Consider the following 22,260-nt stretch of genomic DNA (forward strand, 5'->3'; position numbering starts at 1 on the left):
CAGCTCTACGCACAGCACAGCAGCTCTACGCACAGCACAGCAGCTCTACGCACAGCACAGCAGCTCTACGCACAGCACAGCAGCTCTACGCACAGCACAGCAGCTCTACGCACAGCACAGCAGCTCTACGCACAGCACAGCAGCTCTACGCACAGCACAGCAGCTCTACGCACAGCACAGCAGCTCTACGCACAGCACAGCAGCTCTACGCACAGCACAGCAGCTCTACGCACAGCACAGCAGCTCTACGCACAGCACAGCAGCTCTACGCACAGCACAGCAGCTCTACGCACAGCACAGCAGCTCTACGCACAGCACAGCAGCTCTACGCACAGCACAGCAGCTCTACGCACAGCACAGCAGCTCTACGCACAGCACAGCAGCTCTACGCACAGCACAGCAGCTCTACGCACAGCACAGCAGCTCTACGCACAGCACAGCAGCTCTACGCACAGCACAGCAGCTCTACGCACAGCACAGCAGCTCTACGCACAGCACAGCAGCTCTACGCACAGCACAGCAGCTCTACGCACAGCAGCTCTACGCACAGCACAGCAGCTCTACGCACAGCACAGCAGCTCTACGCACAGCACAGCAGCTCTACGCACAGCACAGCAGCTCTACGCACAACACAGCAGCTCTACGCACAGCACAGCAGCTCTACGCACAGCACAGCAGCTCTACGCACAGCACAGCAGCTCTACGCACAGCACAGCAGCTCTACGCACAGCACAGCAGCTCTACGCACAACACAGCAGCTCTACGCACAGCACAGCAGCTCTACGCACAGCACAGCAGCTCTACGCACAACACAGCAGCTCTACGCACAGCACAGCAGCTCTACGCACAGCACAGCAGCTCTACGCACAACACAGCAGCTCTACGCACAACACAGCAGCTCTACGCACAACACAGCAGCTCTACGCACAGCACAGCAGCTCTACGCACAGCACAGCAGCTCTACGCACAGCACAGCAGCTCTACGCACAGCACAGCAGCTCTACGCACAGCACAGCAGCTCTACGCACAACACAGCAGCTCTACGCACAGCACAGCAGCTCTACGCACAGCACAGCAGCTCTACGCACAGCACAGCAGCTCTACGCACAGCACAGCAGCTCTACGCACAGCACAGCAGCTCTACGCACAGCACAGCAGCTCTACGCACAGCACAGCAGCTCTACGCACAGCACAGCAGCTCTACGCACAGCACAGCAGCTCTACGCACAGCACAGCAGCTCTACGCACAGCACAGCAGCTCTACGCACAGCACAGCAGCTCTACGCACAGCACAGCAGCTCTACGCACAGCACAGCAGCTCTACGCACAGCAGCTCTACGCACAGCAGCTCTACGCACAGCACAGCAGCTCTACGCACAGCACAGCAGCTCTACGCACAGCACAGCAGCTCTACGCACAGCACAGCAGCTCTACGCACAGCACAGCAGCTCTACGCACAGCACAGCAGCTCTACGCACAGCACAGCAGCTCTACGCACAGCACAGCAGCTCTACGCACAGCACAGCAGCTCTACGCACAGCACAGCAGCTCTACGCACAGCACAGCAGCTCTACGCACAGCACAGCAGCTCTACGCACAGCACAGCAGCTCTACGCACAGCACAGCAGCTCTACGCACAGCACAGCAGCTCTACGCACAGCACAGCAGCTCTACGCACAGCACAGCAGCTCTACGCACAGCACAGCAGCTCTACGCACAGCACAGCAGCTCTACGCACAGCACAGCAGCTCTACGCACAACACAGCAGCTCTACGCACAGCAGCTCTACGCACAGCAGCTCTACGCACAGCACAGCAGCTCTACGCACAACACAGCAGCTCTACGCACACACAGCAGCTCTACGCACAACACAGCAGCTCTACGCACAGCAGCTCTACGCACAGCACAGCAGCTCTACGCACAGCACAGCAGCTCTACGCACAGCACAGCAGCTCTACGCACAGCACAGCAGCTCTACGCACAGCACAGCAGCTCTACGCACAGCACAGCAGCTCTACGCACAGCACAGCAGCTCTACGCACAGCACAGCAGCTCTACGCACAGCACAGCAGCTCTACGCACAGCACAGCAGCTCTACGCACAACACAGCAGCTCTACGCACAACACAGCAGCTCTACGCACAGCACAGCAGCTCTACGCACAGCACAGCAGCTCTACGCACAGCACAGCAGCTCTACGCACAGCACAGCAGCTCTACGCACAGCACAGCAGCTCTACGCACAGCACAGCAGCTCTACGCACAGCACAGCAGCTCTACGCACAGCACAGCAGCTCTACGCACAGCACAGCAGCTCTACGCACAGCACAGCAGCTCTACGCACAGCACAGCAGCTCTACGCACAGCACAGCAGCTCTACGCACAGCACAGCAGCTCTACGCACAACACAGCAGCTCTACGCACAGCACAGCAGCTCTACGCACAGCACAGCAGCTCTACGCACAGCACAGCAGCTCTACGCACAGCACAGCAGCTCTACGCACAGCACAGCAGCTCTACGCACAGCACAGCAGCTCTACGCACAGCACAGCAGCTCTACGCACAGCACAGCAGCTCTACGCACAGCACAGCAGCTCTACGCACAGCACAGCAGCTCTACGCACAGCACAGCAGCTCTACGCACAGCACAGCAGCTCTACGCACAGCACAGCAGCTCTACGCACAGCACAGCAGCTCTACGCACAGCACAGCAGCTCTACGCACAGCACAGCAGCTCTACGCACAGCACAGCAGCTCTACGCACAGCACAGCAGCTCTACGCACAGCACAGCAGCTCTACGCACAGCACAGCAGCTCTACGCACAGCACAGCAGCTCTACGCACAGCACAGCAGCTCTACGCACAGCACAGCAGCTCTACGCACAGCACAGCAGCTCTACGCACAGCACAGCAGCTCTACGCACAGCACAGCAGCTCTACGCACAGCACAGCAGCTCTACGCACAGCACAGCAGCTCTACGCACAACACAGCAGCTCTACGCACAGCACAGCAGCTCTACGCACAGCACAGCAGCTCTACGCACAACACAGCAGCTCTACGCACAACACAGCAGCTCTACGCACAACACAGCAGCTCTACGCACAGCACAGCAGCTCTACGCACAGCACAGCAGCTCTACGCACAGCACAGCAGCTCTACGCACAGCACAGCAGCTCTACGCACAGCACAGCAGCTCTACGCACAGCACAGCAGCTCTACGCACAGCACAGCAGCTCTACGCACAGCACAGCAGCTCTACGCACAGCACAGCAGCTCTACGCACAGCACAGCAGCTCTACGCACAGCACAGCAGCTCTACGCACAGCACAGCAGCTCTACGCACAGCACAGCAGCTCTACGCACAGCACAGCAGCTCTACGCACAGCACAGCAGCTCTACGCACAGCACAGCAGCTCTACGCACAGCACAGCAGCTCTACGCACAGCACAGCAGCTCTACGCACAGCACAGCAGCTCTACGCACAGCACAGCAGCTCTACGCACAGCACAGCAGCTCTACGCACAGCACAGCAGCTCTACGCACAGCACAGCAGCTCTACGCACAGCACAGCAGCTCTACGCACAGCACAGCAGCTCTACGCACAGCACAGCAGCTCTACGCACAGCACAGCAGCTCTACGCACAGCACAGCAGCTCTACGCACAGCACAGCAGCTCTACGCACAGCACAGCAGCTCTACGCACAGCACAGCAGCTCTACGCACAGCACAGCAGCTCTACGCACAGCACAGCAGCTCTACGCACAGCACAGCAGCTCTACGCACAGCACAGCAGCTCTACGCACAGCACAGCAGCTCTACGCACAGCACAGCAGCTCTACGCACAGCACAGCAGCTCTACGCACAGCACAGCAGCTCTACGCACAGCACAGCAGCTCTACGCACAGCACAGCAGCTCTACGCACAGCACAGCAGCTCTACGCACAACACAGCAGCTCTACGCACAGCAGCTCTACGCACAGCAGCTCTACGCACAGCACAGCAGCTCTACGCACAACACAGCAGCTCTACGCACAACACAGCAGCTCTACGCACAACACAGCAGCTCTACGCACAGCAGCTCTACGCACAGCACAGCAGCTCTACGCACAGCACAGCAGCTCTACGCACAGCACAGCAGCTCTACGCACAGCACAGCAGCTCTACGCACAGCACAGCAGCTCTACGCACAGCACAGCAGCTCTACGCACAGCACAGCAGCTCTACGCACAGCACAGCAGCTCTACGCACAGCACAGCAGCTCTACGCACAGCACAGCAGCTCTACGCACAACACAGCAGCTCTACGCACAACACAGCAGCTCTACGCACAGCACAGCAGCTCTACGCACAGCACAGCAGCTCTACGCACAGCACAGCAGCTCTACGCACAGCACAGCAGCTCTACGCACAGCACAGCAGCTCTACGCACAGCACAGCAGCTCTACGCACAGCACAGCAGCTCTACGCACAGCACAGCAGCTCTACGCACAGCACAGCAGCTCTACGCACAGCACAGCAGCTCTACGCACAGCACAGCAGCTCTACGCACAGCACAGCAGCTCTACGCACAGCACAGCAGCTCTACGCACAACACAGCAGCTCTACGCACAGCACAGCAGCTCTACGCACAGCACAGCAGCTCTACGCACAGCACAGCAGCTCTACGCACAGCACAGCAGCTCTACGCACAGCACAGCAGCTCTACGCACAGCACAGCAGCTCTACGCACAGCACAGCAGCTCTACGCACAGCACAGCAGCTCTACGCACAGCAGCTCTACGCACAGCACAGCAGCTCTACGCACAGCACAGCAGCTCTACGCACAGCACAGCAGCTCTACGCACAGCAGCTCTACGCACAGCAGCTCTACGCACAGCAGCTCTACGCACAGCACAGCAGCTCTACGCACAGCACAGCAGCTCTACGCACAGCACAGCAGCTCTACGCACAGCACAGCAGCTCTACGCACAGCACAGCAGCTCTACGCACAGCACAGCAGCTCTACGCACAGCACAGCAGCTCTACGCACAGCACAGCAGCTCTACGCACAGCACAGCAGCTCTACGCACAGCACAGCAGCTCTACGCACAGCACAGCAGCTCTACGCACAGCACAGCAGCTCTACGCACAGCACAGCAGCTCTACGCACAGCACAGCAGCTCTACGCACAGCACAGCAGCTCTACGCACAGCACAGCAGCTCTACGCACAGCACAGCAGCTCTACGCACAGCAGCTCTACGCACAACACAGCAGCTCTACGCACAGCGCAGCAGCTCTACGCACAGCGCAGCAGCTCTACGCACAGCACAACAGCTCTACGCACAACACAGCAGCTCTACGCACAACACAGCAGCTCTACGCACAGCACAGCAGCTCTACGCACAGCAGCTCTACGCACAGGACAGCAGCTCTACGCACAGCACAGCAGCTCTACGCACAGCACAGCAGCTCTACGCACAGCAGCTCTACGCACAGCACAGCAGCTCTACGCACAGCACAGCAGCTCTACGCACAGCAGCTCTACGCACAGCACAGCAGCTCTACGCACAGCACAGCAGCTCTACGCACAGCAGCTCTACGCACAGCACAGCAGCTCTACGCACAGCACAGCAGCTCTACGCACAGCACAGCAGCTCTACGCACAGCACAGCAGCTCTACGCACAGCACAGCAGCTCTACGCACAGCACAGCAGCTCTACGCACAGCACAGCAGCTCTACGCACAGCACAGCAGCTCTACGCACAGCAGCTCTACGCACAGCACAGCAGCTCTACGCACAGCACAGCAGCTCTACGCACAGCACAGCAGCTCTACGCACAGCACAGCAGCTCTACGCACAGCACAGCAGCTCTACGCACAGCACAGCAGCTCTACGCACAGCACAGCAGCTCTACGCACAGCACAGCAGCTCTACGCACAGCACAGCAGCTCTACGCACAGCACAGCAGCTCTACGCACAGCACAGCAGCTCTACGCACAGCAGCTCTACGCACAGCAGCTCTACGCACAGCAGCTCTACGCACAGCAGCTCTACGCACAGCAGCTCTACGCACAGCAGCTCTACGCACAGCAGCTCTACGCACAGCACAGCAGCTCAACGCACAGCACAGCAGCTCTACGCACAGCACAGCAGCTCTACGCACAGCACAGCAGCTCTACGCACAGCACAGCAGCTCTACGCACAGCACAGCAGCTCTACGCACAGCACAGCAGCTCTACGCACAGCACAGCAGCTCTACGCACAGCACAGCAGCTCTACGCACAGCACAGCAGCTCTACGCACAGCACAGCAGCTCTACGCACAGCACAGCAGCTCTACGCACAGCACAGCAGCTCTACGCACAACACAGCAGCTCTACGCACAGCAGCTCTACGCACAACACAGCAGCTCTACGCACAGCAGCTCTACGCACAGCAGCTCTACGCACAGCACAGCAGCTCTACGCACAGCACAGCAGCTCTACGCACAGCACAGCAGCTCTACGCACAGCACAGCAGCTCTACGCACAGCACAGCAGCTCTACGCACAGCACAGCAGCTCTACGCACAGCACAGCCGCTCTACGCACAGCACAGCCGCTCTACGCACAGCACAGCAGCTCTACGCACAGCACAGCAGCTCTACGCACAGCACAGCAGCTCTACGCACAGCACAGCAGCTCTACGCACAGCACAGCAGCTCTACGCACAGCACAGCAGCTCTACGCACAGCACAGCAGCTCTACGCACAGCACAGCAGCTCTACGCACAGCACAGCAGCTCTACGCACAGCAGCTCTACGCACAGCACAGCAGCTCTACGCACAACACAGCAGCTCTACGCACAACACAGCAGCTCTACGCACAGCACAGCAAACACAGCAGCTCTACGCACAACACAGCAGCTCTACACACACAAACTGCTGCTATACAAACTCTGCTGCTGCTACACACACAACAGCACAGCACACCACACACACACTGCTACCCCGATAAACACTGCTACTGACACACACACACACACACTGGAACTCTACACACACACACACACACACACTGCAGCATAACACACAACACAGCACCTCTACACACACACAAACTCTTCTGCTACTACACACACACATACAACTGCACAGTACACCACACACTGCTGCTGCTACACCGATAAACACTGCTGCTGACACACACACACACACACTGGAGCTCTATATACACACACACACACACACCACCTCCACAGACACAGCCGCTCTACACACACACAAACTCTTCTGCTGCTACACATACATACAACACAGCACACCACACACACAAACAGTGCTGCTGCTACACCCATAAACACTGCTACTGACACACACACACACTAGACAGACAGAAACTGCAGCCACAAACAAACTGCAGACAGCCACTTACTTTGCAGTCTCTCCCTCTCCCCATCTCTCCCTCCCTCTCTCTCCCCCTCACCTCCTCTCCCCCTCACCTCCTCTCCCCCTCACCTCCTCTCCCCCTCACCTCCTCTCCCCCTCACCTCCTCTCCCCCTCACCTCCTCTCCCCCTCACCTCCTCTCCCCCTCACCTCCTCTTCCCCTCACCTCCTCTCCCCCTCACCTCCTCCTCTCTCTCACCTCCTCCTCTCTCTCACCACCTCTCCCCCTCACCTCCTCTCCCCCTCACCTCCTCCTCTCTCTCTTCCCCCTCACCAACCTCTCTCTCTCTCTTCCCCCTCACCTCCCTCTCTCTCTCTCTTCCCCCTCACCTCCCTCTCTCTCTCTCTTCCCCCTCACCTCCCTCTCTCTCTCTCTCTCTCTTCCCCCTCACCTCCCTCTCTCTCTCTCTCTCTCTCTCTCTCTCTCTCTCTTCCCCCTCACCTCCCTCTCTCTCTCTCTTCCCCCTCACCTCCCTCTCTCTCTCTCTCTTCCCCCTCACCTCCCTCTCTCTCTCTCTTCCCCCTCACCTCCCTCTCTCTCTCTCTTCCCCCTCACCTCTCTCTCTCTCTCTCTCTCTCTCTCTTCCCCCTCACCTCTCTCTCTCTCTCTCTCTCTCTTCCCCCTCACCTCTCTCTCTCTCTTCCCCCCCCCTCTCTCTCTCTCTTCCCCCTCTCTCTCTTCCTCTTCCCTCTCTCTCTCTCTCTCTTCCCTCTCTCTCTCTCTTCCCTCTCTCTCTCTCTTCCCCCTCTCTCTCTCTTCCCCCTCTCCCTCTCTTCCCCCTCTCTCTCTCTTCCCCCTCTCTCTCTCTTCCCCCCCTCTCTCTCTCCCCTCTCTCTCTTCCCCCTCTCTCTCTTCCCCCTCTCTCTCTTCCCCCTCTCTCTCTCTCTTCCCCCTCTCTCTCTCTTCCCCCTCTCTCTCTCTTCCCCCTCTCTCTCTCTCCCCCCCTCTCTCTCTTCCCCCCCTCTCTCTCTTCCCCCCCTCTCTCTCTTCCCCCCCTCTCTCTCTTCCCCCCCTCTCTCTCTCTTCCCCCCCCTCTCTCTCTCTTCCCCCCCCTCTCTCTCTCTTCCCCCTCTCTCTCTCTTCCCCCCCTCTCTCCCCTCCCCTCTCCTTCTCCTCCTCCTCCTCCCTCTCCCTCTCCCTCTCCCTCTCCTTCTGCCTCTGCCTCTGCCTCTGCCTCTGCCTCTGCCTCTGCCTCTGCCTCTGCCTCTCCTCCAATTCAACTGAATCTGCTCTGTTCACGGAGGGAGGGGGAGGAGTCAACCTGTGGCTGATACTTTCTGACCAATCCCCTGCCCTGGCTCAGAGCTGCTCCTGCCTTCTGACCAATCCTCTGCCCTGGCTCAGAGCTGTTCTGAAAGCTGATTGGCTGGAAATAAACACATTGGAAATCAACACATTGCAAGTAACAAAAATTCCGGCCATTACTGACTGGATAATGCCCGGAATTTTAACCAATCAGAGAGCAGGGATTTCAGTAATGCCCGGAATTTTGCTGCTTTAGCCTATAATGTGCAATAAATACTGTACTTCTGTCTTTATTTTGCAGTCATTTCAGATGGTATCTTTTGTATCCCATGTGTGATGCCCTGAAACCTTTTCATACTGCCCTTTTGAAAGGGTGAGCCCAACATGAACACATTTTGCATGTCTGTGATTTAGGAGCAGTTAGGGGATTCGTTATAAGGCGCGAATATAGGAGCAGTTGGGGGAGGAGTTAGAGGGAGTGGTTATGGGAGCAGTTGGGAAAGAGGGGAGGAGTTATAGGGAGGAGGTTGGGGGGAGGAGGTTTGAGGGGAAAGTTAGAGGGAGGATGTTTGGGGGGGGAGTTAGAGGGAGAAGGTTTGGGGGGAGGAGTTAGGGAGGAGGTTTGGGGGGTGAGTTAGAGGGAGGAGGTTTGGGGGGAGGAGGTTTGGGAGGAGGAGTTAGAGGGAGGAGGTTTGGGGGGAGGAGTTAGAGGGAGGAGGTTTGGGGGGAGGAGTTAGGGAGGAGGTTTGGGGGGTGAGTTAGAGGGAGGATGTTTGGGGGGGAGTTAGAGGGAGGATGTTTGGGGGGGAGTTAGAGGGAGGAGGTTTGGGGGGAGGAGGTTTGGGGGGTGAGTTAGAGGGAGGAGGTTTGGGGGGAGGAGGTTTGGGAGGAGGAGTTAGAGGGAGGAGGTTTGGGGGGAGGAGTTAGAGGGAGGAGGTTTGGGGGGAGGAGTTAGAGGGAGGAGGTTTGGGGGGAGGAGTTAGAGGGAGGAGGTTTGGGGGGAGGAGTTAGAGGGAGGAGGTTTGGGGGGAGGAGTTAGAGGGAGGAGGTTTGGGGAGGGGTTAGAGGGAGGAGGTTTTGGGGGGGTGTTGGGAGGAGGAGGTTTGGGGGGTTGTTTGGGGGAGGAGGTTGGGGGGGGGAGTTAGTTAGCCTCCTCGGCAGTGAGAGGGTTGGTGCTCAGTGGGGTGAGCTTGGTATCATTGAGTATATGTGTGTGAATAGAGGTTGTGTTATTTATCCCGTTTACGCCGGGCTTTTCTTTCTTTCAGGAGCTCCTGACTTTTGAAGATGTCGCTGTGTATTTCTCAGCCCAGGAGTGGCCAGAGCTGGATGAAGGGCAGAGGCAGCTCTACCAGTGCGTGATGACTGACAATTATCAGAATATGGTCTCTCTGGGTGAGTCCAGGGGAAAATATACTGCAGGGCCAAGCAGGTTAATGAAGGGAGATGGGCACAGGTGCTGGCAGCTCTGGGGAGAGTGGAAGGGAGATGGGCACAGACTGGCAGCTCTGGGGAGAGCGGGAGGGAGATGGGCACAGACTGGCAGCTCTGGGGAGAGCGGGAGTGAGATGGGCACAGAGACTGGCAGCTCTGGGGAGAGTGGGAGGGAGATGGACACAGACTGGCAGCTCTGGGGAGAATGGGAGGGAGATGGGCACAGACTGGCGGCTCTGGGGAGAGTGGGAGGGAGATGGACACAGACTGGCAGCTCTGGGGAGAATGGGAGGGAGATGGGCACAGACTGGCGGCTCTGGGGAGAGTGGGAGTGAGATGGGCACAGACTGACCGCTCTGGGGAGAGTGGGATGAGATGGGCACAGATGCTGCCACCACTAGGGCTGGATGCTTGGAACCTCTAGGTTTGGACTACTTATCCTATAATACAGGCTGGGATGAGCCAGGCCGGGGATGGAACAGGAGTACATAGACATTCACCTGTATGGCTTTACGCCAGAGGATACCTAGCTTAGCAGTAGTAGATTTATAGAAGCCTGTCACGGTAGGCCAGGTCTCTTAACACATGTATATTTCTGGGATCAGTCAATAGTCAAAACAAGGCAGTGAAATAAAATGGGGGTTATTTTGATAAAACCTCGGAAATACAACAAAACACAAAATACAGAAATATACGCACTTACTGGGACCTGGGGTATGAGATCTAGCCTTTCCTAGGTGCAGGGCGCCCGTTTGCAGGGGCTTACCCTGATCGGGACCTTGTTCTGGACCGAGAGTCTACAGAAACTCCTGACCGGGACCTAGTCCCGATACTCCTGGAACTGTTTTCCGCAGGAACTACTGACCGCGACCGCTACGTTCTCAGATGGGAATTTGGTCCTCGCGTCTGACTAGTCCCTGCCGGGCAGACTTTCCTGGCTTCAAAATGAAGCCGGTTGCTCTGTTATTTGGGACAGAGTAACTTTGAAAAGCCCACCCCAGCTTCATCGACTCTAGCCACCAAATCGTCTGGTTCTCTGACTGGGGCTTCTCCTTACCCTCTGCTAAGCTATCCTTAGCATGGAGGTAGGAGGAGCGACCAATCAGAGTGTGGTAACCCTATCCCACTAGCCAATAGAAACAGGGGCCAGTCTCTTGGCTGATGTCAGAGGAGGGGGTGTGCCAAGCCGGCTCGAGATCCCCCCCCGTGGGCGGGACATATGAATGGACCAATGGGAAACGCGCCAACATTCTGCCGCTTTCCATGGTCAGCCCATTGCCACCTACTGGGCAGGCTCCACTAAGTCTGGCAGACCAGAGGATCCTCCCCGTAGGGGGTCTCTGTTCTCCGGTCTCAGTACTCTGCCCTGCCCGGCCACTTAGCACCCTGACACCTCTCAACATCCCGTCTCCTCTTTAAACTACGGACTCTATGCAGACTTACTGGCACCTTAACCGTATGCCCTGGCAGACTGCATAGAGCCTTATAGTAAATGTGAAACATATTATAAAGTACACTTTAATAAAGAATATACTTTGGGGAACCTTATACTTATACGGGAAATGGATTGGGGATATTTTGGGCTTGAAATCCAGGAGTCTGGGGGACACTGGGTAACCCCAGTGTAATTCACTCCGCGTACCGGCAAATCATGCCTGCTCACCGGGGAGAATTAAACAACTACCGGTAACTTTGACACCCGAACTCCTGCAAACAAATTGGTGTCATTTCCACACAAATATCCCCCCTAAAACTGACATACAAGAAATCCTGCAGTTCTAGGGCTAAGGGAACATGAAAACAGGAAAATGCGGGTTCACTTTATTTTCAACATGTGTTGTTTCTGGTCCCGGGCTTATGGAGCTACCAGGGACTCCACTAAGGCAATGAAGGGGTTAAACCGGAATAGCCTGTTTATTGGGGGCAGAGGGGGTGGATGAAGGGAGTAGTTGCCCCAGGGTGGGTGATTAGGCCTACCGGAAAATTGCGGGATGAGTTAACAAAACAAAGGGGGAGGTGGAGCGCAGAGAAAAAGAGAAATGCCAAGGTAAGATGAGGTCAATTTATTAAAACAACACTGCACAGTATTACTTACAATTAGTTAAAACCACATGCATGTTGATGCTCCCACAAAGGTCTGTATACAGCGTCAGTTACAATCCCCCTGCCCCGACTGTGATCCACAGCTGCAGATTCTCACAGATGTATGGGGAGAATCAACCGTGCTAAAACTGCACTCCTACCCAGGAGTGCAACTCAAAAGTAATGAGCAAACCCCGTTTGCTCATTACTTTTGAGTTGCACTCCTGGGTAGGAGTGCAGTTTTAGCACGGTTGATTCTCCCCATACATTAGTTGTTGATATTCCCCCCGTCATCTCGCCAGCTTTGCTGCTATTGCCATAGCCCTTGACCTAGCTTGAGAGCCCGCCTACCACCTTTGTGTTGCTGCACTTCCGGTTCCGGGTCAGGGACCCTGTGAGAATCTGCAGCAGTGGATCACAGTCGGGGCAGGGGGATTGTAACTGACGCTGTATACAGACCTTTGTGGGAGCATCAACATGCATGTGGTTTTAACTAATTGTAAGTAATACTATGCAGTGTTGTTTTAATAAATTGACCTCATCTTACCTTGGCATTTCTCTTTTTCTCTGCGCTCCACCTCCCCCTTTGTTTTGTATTTTGGATTGATTGTGGCCGGCTGATCACCGGAGGGAGAAGGAGCAGCGGGAGAAGAGGCCTTTCTGAAGATTCCCCGTGAAGTTTACAGACGAGCGCGGTCTCCATTTCCAGGAACTGCGGGATGAGTTAACCCCTTCATTACCATACACGTGCTAACCTCTATGGTAATGGAGGGGTTATCCCTTCCCGCTACCCACCTGGCAGGCCTAACCATTCATCCTGAGCCAACTACCCCCTTGACCCAATCCCTCTGCCCCCAAGAAATTTTATAATACTTACAACATACCAAAACTCCCACCCCCCTAACATACAGTACAGTAATGGGCAAAATCATATCTGGATAATAGCACATTTGCCCTTTTAAAATAAAACATTACCCACCCAGCATAAAGTAAATAAAAGTTGCACTTACCTCGTCTTTGTCTTCCTCCCCATCCTTGTCCTCTGTTGGCAGGAACATTACAATAATGAAAGAAAAACTAATGGTCACTAAACCCTTAATCACCTTAGCGGTAATTAAGAGATTAACCCCCTCCCCCACAACCACCCGGTAGGCCTAATCACCCTCCCCGGGGCAACTACCTCCTCCATATACCCATTGATTGGCAAAGTGGTACACCATACCCATATAATATGGGCATTATTTGCCACTATGGCAGTCAATGGGCCACATAAAAAAAACAAGCACCAAAAATACAAAAGTAAAAAAAACAATCAACAAAAATACACAAGAATTACAAAAACGAATCAACTAAATACACAACACTGTATGTGTTGGTGATTGTATTTATGTATTGCATTGTCAGTGCTTTTTCCCCTTTCAAAAAAAATAAACATATTAGCCATCTTTGGTTAATTGCACTTTTACCGATTCCTGTTGTTGGTACAGGGGGTGGGTGAAGGTGGGTGTTTAGGCCTTGTGGGAGGGTTCTGACCGCTACGGTAATGAAGGGGTTAACTTCTACTGCCACCCTCCTGCAAGTCCTAAACACCCACCCTGGGGCAACCAAGCTTCACCCACCCCCTGTACCAACAACTATGCAGTACGTGCTATTTAACCCTTTCATTGCCATAGCGGTTAGCCGCTAAGGTAATGAAACTGGCTGCAACTTTTATTTTTACTGCACGTGATCGATACCGGAGCCTGGCGGGGCCTCCCCCCGACCCTGCAGGAACCCCCAGATCTCCAGGGGTTACCGCCGGCCTCCCGTATCAATCCTGTGCAGTAAAAATGCTTTAATGCGTCTGGCAATATCTTCTGCACCAGCCTTTTGCTGGCACCAAAATCCTGCACAATGTTAAAGTTCGATATGCTGCTTATCACTGCTCAGTGAGCAGCCGTTTCTGGCCAAAAAACTGTGATTTGGACCTTTTTTATTTTTAGCTTGTACGAGTTTTTGTGGTCGGTGTTAAAGCTCTTTAAAAAGCCGTTATAGTGCAATACTGCCCTGTTATTGAGGTTTAGTGAATAGCAAAACGCAATATGGCGCTACAAGGGCATTTAACGTGCATTAAGCCTCTTACCTCAGCTTTGTGAATGAGCCCCTATATCTCTGCATGTGTAGTCAGCTTTTTATCTTTGCCTCCAGGTCTCCAGATCTCCAAACCTGTCATTTTGATGATGATGGAAAATGGGGAAGAGCCGTATGTGCAGGTGGCCAAGGAAGGCAGGACGAGCGGCAGTGAGAGTAAGAAGCCCGTTACTATCCTTTATTATAACATCAGAACGTCCCTGTTATAAGAACACCTCCTCCATCACCAACCTTACTGTCCTAGAATGAACTGTGAGAGGCATCATATCCATTGTAAGAATACCTCCCCGTTATAAGTACATCCCCTCACAGCCAAACCTTCTACATGTGCTAGTGCAGGGGTGGCTGACTCCGGTCCTCGGGCTACCAACAGGTCAGATTGTCAAGATATCCCTGCTTGAGCGCAGGTGGCTCAGTCGAAGACTGCATCAAGAACGGTAGCTCTTGAGGACTGGAGTTGGCCATCCCATGTTCTAGAATGATTGCTTATTCTTCTGATCCACAATGTGGCCCATTCCACAAACCTTTATAAGACACCAACCCCTTGCAAGAGTATCTCCTGGCAGCTCTGCAAAGTATAGTACAGGAACTTCTCCCAGAACCCCTTGCAAGAGTATCTCCTGGCAGCTCTGCAAAGTATAGTACAGTACCTTCTCCTAGAACCCACTAATATACTGTTTAGTCATTTGTACAATGTGCCTTTTCTTATGGGAGAAATCCCTTTCGGAAAGATGTCACCACTTTGTGAGAGTGGTAGCCGTGTTATAAGAACATGTCCCCACTGACCCAACACCCAGAGAAGGAATGCTTCCCCTAGATCAGGGGTCTCGAACTCAGTCCTCAAGGGCCACCAACAGCCCAGCTTCTATGGATATCCCAGTTTAAGGAGCCACTGATTGAGCCACCTGTACTGAAGCAGGGATATCCACAACACCTAGCCTGTTGGTGGCCCTTGAGGACTGAGTTTGAGACCCAAGCCCTTGAGGTCTCTCCAGAGAGCCAGTTACATTTCAGTTTTTGTTTTCCAGAATGTTGGGCCAGCGGGAGGTCGGATGAAGTCAGATTATTTGTTCCTCTTGCCGGGGAGGTGTCTGGAGACCAATCTCTTACTCACAACCCTTTGATAATCAGTGGAACTGATGAGCACAAGAACCGCTGGAGAGACAAAACAGGACACCACCTACTAGAGGAGGAAGCAGCATTTCATTCTGGCAGTGACACCATAGAATATGGGTACCCTGCTGGACGAAGATCTCCATCAGCTATACCTCTGCTGGAAAAGCCAAGTGCCAGAGAGCAGAGGATTGTGGATGAAGGGGCAGTAGAACACAGGCTAATAAGAATAGTGACAGACTCCAGTTCACAGCCTGCCCTGCATGGTGTAACACCAATGCCATTGAGTTTTGGTAAAGTGGACAAAGAAACTGTGATGATTTGTAGCCCTCAGGGTTGTCCTGATGTTGGCCAGCAATCTAATAATGTAGTGGCTAGCAGAAGAAAAGATACTGACTCTACACAACAGCCAAATCAGAGATACTGGGGCCTGTTCCAGTGCTCCTTCTGCAATTTTGTTTTCCAGGATCTCTCTGAGCTTGTGCAGCACCAGGAGACCCACAACCAGGAGAAGTTCCAGGGTATTGGGCATGAACTGGTGCTGTCCGAGCAGCAGGAGGAGGCACCATGCATGTGGCAGAGATACCGGTGCATTGTGTGTCATAAGACCTTCTGCAAGCAGTCCTCATTGGTGACTCATCTGCGAATTCACACTGGAGAGAAGCCATTCTCCTGCCACGTGTGCCGGAGAACATTTAACCAGCGCACAAGCCTTACTGTTCACCTACGGACACACACTGGGGAGGCACCGTTCCGCTGCAGCAAATGCTGTAAGAGCTTCCGGCAGCAGTCCAACCTCACCCACCACATGAAGAGTCACCAGAGAGTGGAGGAGCAAGGCAGAGGAGACTGGAGTCAAGAGGACAGAGCCTCAGGAATCCCTTTGATGTATCTGGTATCCGAGGGGGATGACTCCAGTAGTGAAGTGTGGAACACTAAAGTCCCAGTGACTGGAAGCACAGGGGAGAAGGAAGAAGGGGCCACATCTCCCACATCTGGCAAAAGACCCTATGTCTGTGGCCACTGCTTCAAACGCTTCACACACAAATCCAACTTGCTGGTTCACCAACGCATCCACACCGGGGATCGGTCTTACCGTTGCCAAGAGTGTGGCAAGCATTTCAGCCGGAGGACTAGCTTAATGGTCCACTTGCGGGGGCACACTGGCGAAATGCCGTATTCCTGCCAGCAGTGTGGGAAGAGTTTCCGCCAGCAGTCCAATCTCCTCTACCACATGAAAAGTCACGTGGGACCGAGTGAACTGAAAGTCGAAATGTCCATCGGCAACCCAAACAATCAGTCAGTGAAGCTAGCTGAACAGCTGATTGGGCCATCTGGCCGGTATGTGGAAAGAGAGGCTTCACAGTCAAAAAGTATTGGTGTCAGTGGAGGAGGAAGAGGGGAAGAGAGCCAAATGAGTGCCTACCAGTGCAGCCAGTGCTCAAAATGGTTCCCCAGTACCTCCAGTCTTTTTCTTCACCAAAAGCTTCACGTAGAGGGGCCAAGTGACTTCATCCAATGCAGAGAAGTTAATTGCCAGTACTCCATTCATGGTGCTGTCCCGCATGTACACAATGAGAACATGATATCCTCCCAGCAGGGGCATGGAAGGTTCCCGCAGCAACATTTTAAGTTTCCCTCCTACCTGGAGAGTAACGTTGTCCCAGGGATGCACAGTACCCCAGAGCCAAATCGTAACCCTCAGCCAGGACACAGCATTGGATATCAAAGAACAGAAAGCCATAATGTGGAGACAAGACCTATCAAGGGCCCTTACCAAATCCGGGGGAGGGGGAGACCAAAGAAGAGCCCTTGGTTGGGGCAGGCACAATCATGCATGGGGGCAGGGAAAGCACTTCACAAGTGTTGGAAGTGCCCCCGGCGTTTCAATCACAAGTCAAACCTGATCGTCCATCTACGTATTCATACAGGAGAACGGCCCTTCCAGTGCGGGCAGTGCGAGAAGCGATTCAGACAGCAGTCAAACTTGGCCCAACATCTCAGGACCCATAAGGACTCTCCTGGAGAGGAGGATGTTTTGGGGCAGCGGAGGGAAGTGAACGAAGGAGGGCAAAGGGGGAAGGATCTGCATGATATGGTGATGCTTCAGTCATCTGGCACTGGCCAAGTTCGTTGGTCTTTTCTTCCAGTTGGTGAGAGAAATCAAATGAACCAAAGTGAGCAGCTTCTTGAGGCTCCCCAGACCATACATGTGGGTGAAGGAATCTCAGTCAGTGAGTGCATAAATAGTGCTTTGGAGGCAGAAGGCAATCCTCCGTCAGAAGAGCAGCTATTCAAGTGCAGCAGCTGCTTTAAGACATTCAACCACAAATCCAACCTGCTGGTCCATGAGCGCATCCACTCGGGAGACAAGACCTATCGCTGCCAGGAGTGTGGGAAGCAGTTCACTCAGCGCACCAGTCTCATGGTACATCTGAGAACTCACACAGGGGAGATGCCCTACTCCTGCCAGCAGTGCAAGAGGCGCTTCCGCCAACAGTCCAACTTGCTTTACCATCAAAAAACCAACACAGTGCTGGGGCAGCTGAGATGCACAGCTGAGAACTTGTTACATTCCCCAACAATTCTGAGAATAGAGACCAGAGGGGAAGCCGGCATCCGCCCAGAAATGGAGCCAGCACCCGGCCAGGCACAGGATTGGCTGCATGTGGAAGCAAACTTCAAGGAGAGGTCTGACATTGCCCCCACTCCGCCACAAGGGTCTGCAAAAGAGGAGTACCAGTGCCCTGAATGTGACAGAACATTTATTCACCAGTCCAACCTACTAGTTCACCAACTGATCCACTCAGGAGAGCGGGCATACCGCTGCCACGAGTGCTCCCGGCAGTTCACCCAACGCACCAGCCTGATGATTCACCTGCGCACTCATACTGGGGAGATGCCGTACTCCTGTCAGTGCTGTGGGAAGCGATTCCGTCAGCAATCAAACCTCCTCTACCACTTGAAGAGCCACGCAGGACAGGGGATTGGGATTGAGGTTATGCCACATGCAAGTTTTGTGGCTCCAAGAGCAAGAGGCCGACCGCGGAAAAGTGAATCTGGTGACGAGAGGACAGAGAAGATAATGCCCAGGGGCAAGCGTACCTACAAGTGCATGGAGTGCCCGAGGCGTTACAACCTCATGTCCAACCTAGTCGCTCACCAGCGATCACACGACTGCCAGACTCTGTACACGTGCTCTGAGTGCGGAGAGAGCTTCCTTCAGCAGAGTTACCTTACAGTCCACAAGAGGCTCCACACCAAGAGGGACCCTCCATCCTTGGAGCAGACTGGGCAGTTCCACTGGAAACAGAACCAAGAGTTTATAGATGGCAGAAATTCAGGCACCGAGGTAGGGAGAGGAATGGTATACACGAGGCACGAGAAATAGCTAGAATGGACTATGGGCCCTGCCCGGCTTGGCATTGATCGGGGCCTGGATCTTTGGTAGTCCAGGAGGACCACCTGCATTCTAACGGAGTGTTGTGATGAAATAAGGAGAGCAATCCATTACAGGCGTGGGCAGCACTTCAGACCGGACTGTGTGTGAGCTCAGGCGGAGTTAGTTGAGGACACAAATGTATTTACTAAACAAGCTGTATCCTCGCATGCTGATCACCACTGCTACATTCCTCGAGGATACTGGATTCCCCCTACGCCTGGAAGGTTTTGAAGGAGCTATCCAAGCAACATCCTACATTAAAAAAAAGATCTGCTTGGTAGTATTAGATAATACTCTGCATATTTTATTTATTTTTCATTCAACTCTTAATGCATTTTGAATTAATTTTAATATACTGAGCATCCTTTGCTTTCTATAGCAGGTTTTAGCCCACCTGCCCAGCAGTGCAAGTTATTTGTAACACTTTCCTGTTTGTGATCATTTGTTGCACATGTTCCCACCAGTTAGAGCTGCAAACTGTAACAATAGACAAATGTTGCCTTGGTAATATCAGGATGCATTGTAGCTGCTGCGTTACACTGACTGAGGGATTGCTTAAAACTGAAAGGCGGCCATTTAGTGAATACATGGGAGCAGGATCTTCGCTGATCGATCACAGGAGAACGATCGGCATCTTGGGTCATTAGTTTTTATTAAAGGTAATCAAAGGCTGCATATAGTAAAACAAATATGTATGTATATGTGTGTCGCTTGGAGGGCTCTTTAAAGGTGTCTCCCAAATGGTTTCCAATGATCAGTCAGACAGTCACGGTCTAACCCAGGGCGCTCAACTCCAGCCCTCAGAGCCCCCAACAGGTCAGGTTTTAAGGATATCCCTGCTTTAGCACAGGTGCCTCAGTCTGTCCCTGCTTTAGCACAGGTGCCTCAGTCTGTCCCTGCTTTAGCACAGGTGCCTCAGTCTGTCCCTGCTTTAGCACAGGTGCCTCAGTCTGTCCCTGCTTTAGCACAGGTGCCTCAGTCTGTCCCTGCTTTAGCACAGGTGGCTCAGTCTGTCCCTGCTTCAGCACAGGTGCCTCAGTCTGTCCCTGCTTTAGCACAAGTGCCTCAGTCTGTCCCTGCTTCAGCACAGGTGGCTCAATCTGTCCCTGCTTCAGCACAGGTGGCTCAGTCTGTCCCTGCTTTAGCACAGGTGCCTCAGTCTGTCCCTGCTTTAGCACAGGTGGCTGTCCCTGCTTCAGCACAGGTGGCTCAGTCTGTCCCAGCTTTAGCACAGGTGGCTCAGTCTGTCCCTGCTTCAGCACAGGTGGCTCAATCTGTCCCTGCTTCAGCACAGGTGGCTCAGTCTGTCCCTGCCTTAGCACAGGTGGCTCAGTCTGTCCCAGCTTTAGCACAGGTGGCTCAGTCTGTCCCTGCTTCAGCACAGGTGCCTCAGTCTGTCCCTGCTTCAGCACAGGTGCCTCAGTCTGTCCCAGCTTCAGCACAGGTGCCTCAGTCTGTCCCTGCTTCAGCACAGGTGCCTCAGTCTGTCCCAGCTTTAGCACAGGTGGCTCAGTCTGTCCCAGCTTTAGCACAGGTGGCTCAGTCTGTCCCTGCTTCAGCACAGGTGGCTCAGTCTGTCCCTGCTTTAGCACAGGTGCCTCAGTCTGTCCCAGCTTTAGCACAGGTGCCTCAGTCTGTCCCTGCTTCAGCACAGGTGCCTCAGTCTGTCCCTGCCTTAGCACAGGTGGCTCAATCTGTCCCTGCTTTAGCACAGGTGCCTCAGTCTGTCCCTGCTTCAGCACAGGTGCCTCAGTCTGTCCCTGCCTTAGCACAGGTGGCTCAATCTGTCCCTGCTTCAGCACCGGTGGCTCAATCTGTCCCTGCTTTAGCACAGGTGGCTTAATCAGAGGCTGTCTTAGACTGAGCCACTGATTGAGTCACCTGTGCTGAAGCTGGGATATCCTTAATACCTCACCTGTTTGGGGGGTGGGGGGGGGGGGGGGGAGTCTTGAGGACTGGAGCTGAGTCCCCTAGTTTAGGTGCGTTATTAACCCTTGCCATGCGGAAGGGGCCAGCAAAGCAATGACTCGCTTTTCCCTTTAAGGCGGGAGAGGTTAAGCGCTCAGTTTTGGAAACCTTCCTGGAAGGCTGTATTGGAGGCGCTGAAATATCTCCCTCCCCATCTCCCGGGGGGGTGGGGAGGGGGAGGAAGGGACTGCTGCCGTTTCAATTCAACGTGCAAAGGCATAAACGTATATTCCAGCACTCACCGCTTATATGGCCCCTTTCGGAAATCTTGTCAACTCTTTGGAACAAAATGACCCTTTCCACACTTTTTTTTTTAATATTTATTTTTGTAGCACGTGACCTGCGTTTTGTGTTCCCTTATATTATTAGTGATAACACATCATATTTTATTCATAAATAGACATTCCCATTTTCCCTCACTGTCTGTGTATTTGGATGCATTGTTTATACATATGTACCATTAGATTTTATTTCTTGTGTTGGGCAACTTCATTTCCCGTTGGAATAGGTATTCTTTCTATCCATCTCTGCGGCACTCCCCGGCCCCTCTGTGGCCCCAGTATCATCATGTGAACATGAGGAGTGTTGGCTTAAAGCCAGCGTTTTAACCGCGCAATGAAAAGCGAAACAAGGAGGCGCTACAGAACTAAGGGTCATTCATTAAGGCGCGTGTTCCATGTTTGTTTGACCATTGCATGTCAGTTAAAACACTTGGGCGTGCGTGTGTGTGTGTGTGTGTGTGTGCGCAGACACGCGCTGTATAAACATGCTGGACATAGCAGCTAACCACACAAAACACATTCTTGTCAGCGCCAGATGTAAGAATATATTGATACGCGTGTCTTACGCGTAACGCTGATCCTTACCGGCATTTCTATCAGGGACGGAGCAGCTGCAGAGCGCGGGGGCGCAGAGCGCGGGGGCCCAGTACCCCTGGACGTCCTAGGGGTTTGGTGATAAAAGAAATACCAGCGCAAAAAAAAAATATCACATAAAATGTTAGTAGAACATATAAAATCGATTGATCATACAAGGAATAAGAGTAAAAAAGCGCTTGAAACCGATACTGTGCTAGATGGAGCAGAAGTATAGAAGAACAGGTACCAATGTTGCTTGGACACGGCACGGAGGAGGCCCAGGGCACACGCGGGCACCCGGGGCACCCAGGGCACATGCTGGCACCCGGGCCCCTCTTGTTCCGCCAGGCTTGATGGGAAATGTTGACGCATAAAATGCCAGCACAATGGCATTGACACGTCGCTGTTTAATAACGAATTTAACGGGCCACTCCAAGATTTAAACAACGTCCCCTGATACGGGCCCTGCCATTTCCCAATGAACTTAAGTCCGTTGTGCAGGTTGTTGCTCTAATCACCCCTGTAACACCCAGACCCGTTATAATAAGCCTAATGCAGGGGTTCCCAAATCCAGTCCTCAAGACCA

The 22,260-nt window shown here is 53.8% G+C and overlaps 2 protein-coding genes across 6 annotated transcripts in view; both read left to right on the forward strand.

Moving 5' to 3' along the window:
- The window catches only part of LOC142497961 (uncharacterized), a 38,799-nt gene extending 19,657 nt beyond the window's left edge, over window positions 1–19,142 (forward strand). For 3 of the 5 annotated variants that reach the window (XM_075606436.1, XM_075606437.1, XM_075606433.1), the window contains 3 exons: window positions 9,917–10,043; window positions 14,352–14,450; window positions 15,323–19,142. In XM_075606436.1, the coding sequence (XP_075462551.1) occupies window positions 10,010–10,043; window positions 14,352–14,450; window positions 15,323–18,798 (3,609 nt within the window). In that variant the 5' untranslated portion in view covers window positions 9,917–10,009 and the 3' untranslated portion in view covers window positions 18,799–19,142. Of the gene's footprint in view, window positions 1–8,949; window positions 9,022–9,916; window positions 10,044–14,351; window positions 14,451–15,322 lie in introns of all 5 variants that reach the window. The other 2 variants (XM_075606435.1, XM_075606434.1) reach the window with 1 other exon arrangement.
- Window positions 18,986–20,781, forward strand: LOC142498177 (uncharacterized). Its single transcript, XM_075606688.1, has 3 exons — window positions 18,986–19,073; window positions 19,608–20,563; window positions 20,594–20,781. Exons 1-3 carry the CDS (start codon window positions 18,986–18,988, stop codon window positions 20,690–20,692), a joined length of 1,143 nt encoding a protein of 380 aa, XP_075462803.1. The 3' UTR covers window positions 20,693–20,781.
- Window positions 20,782–22,260: the final 1,479 nt, after the last annotated feature.

The sequence above is a fragment of the Ascaphus truei genome, chromosome 6, assembly GCF_040206685.1.
Source record: "Ascaphus truei isolate aAscTru1 chromosome 6, aAscTru1.hap1, whole genome shotgun sequence".
Classification (NCBI taxonomy): domain Eukaryota; kingdom Metazoa; phylum Chordata; class Amphibia; order Anura; family Ascaphidae; genus Ascaphus; species Ascaphus truei.

Excerpts from the sequence above, each read along its gene's own strand:
- LOC142498177 (XM_075606688.1), top strand. The coding sequence starts at position 18,986 with ATGTATTTACTAAACAAGCTGTATCCTCGCATGCTGATCACCACTGCT. Across the intron at positions 19,074-19,607 it reads ATTCCCCCTACGCCTGGAAG|TCAGACAGTCACGGTCTAAC; the intron begins GTTTTGAAGGAG and ends TCCAATGATCAG. Across the intron at positions 20,564-20,593 it reads CTGTCCCTGCTTTAGCACAG|GTGCCTCAGTCTGTCCCTGC; the intron begins GTGCCTCAGTCT and ends GCTTCAGCACAG.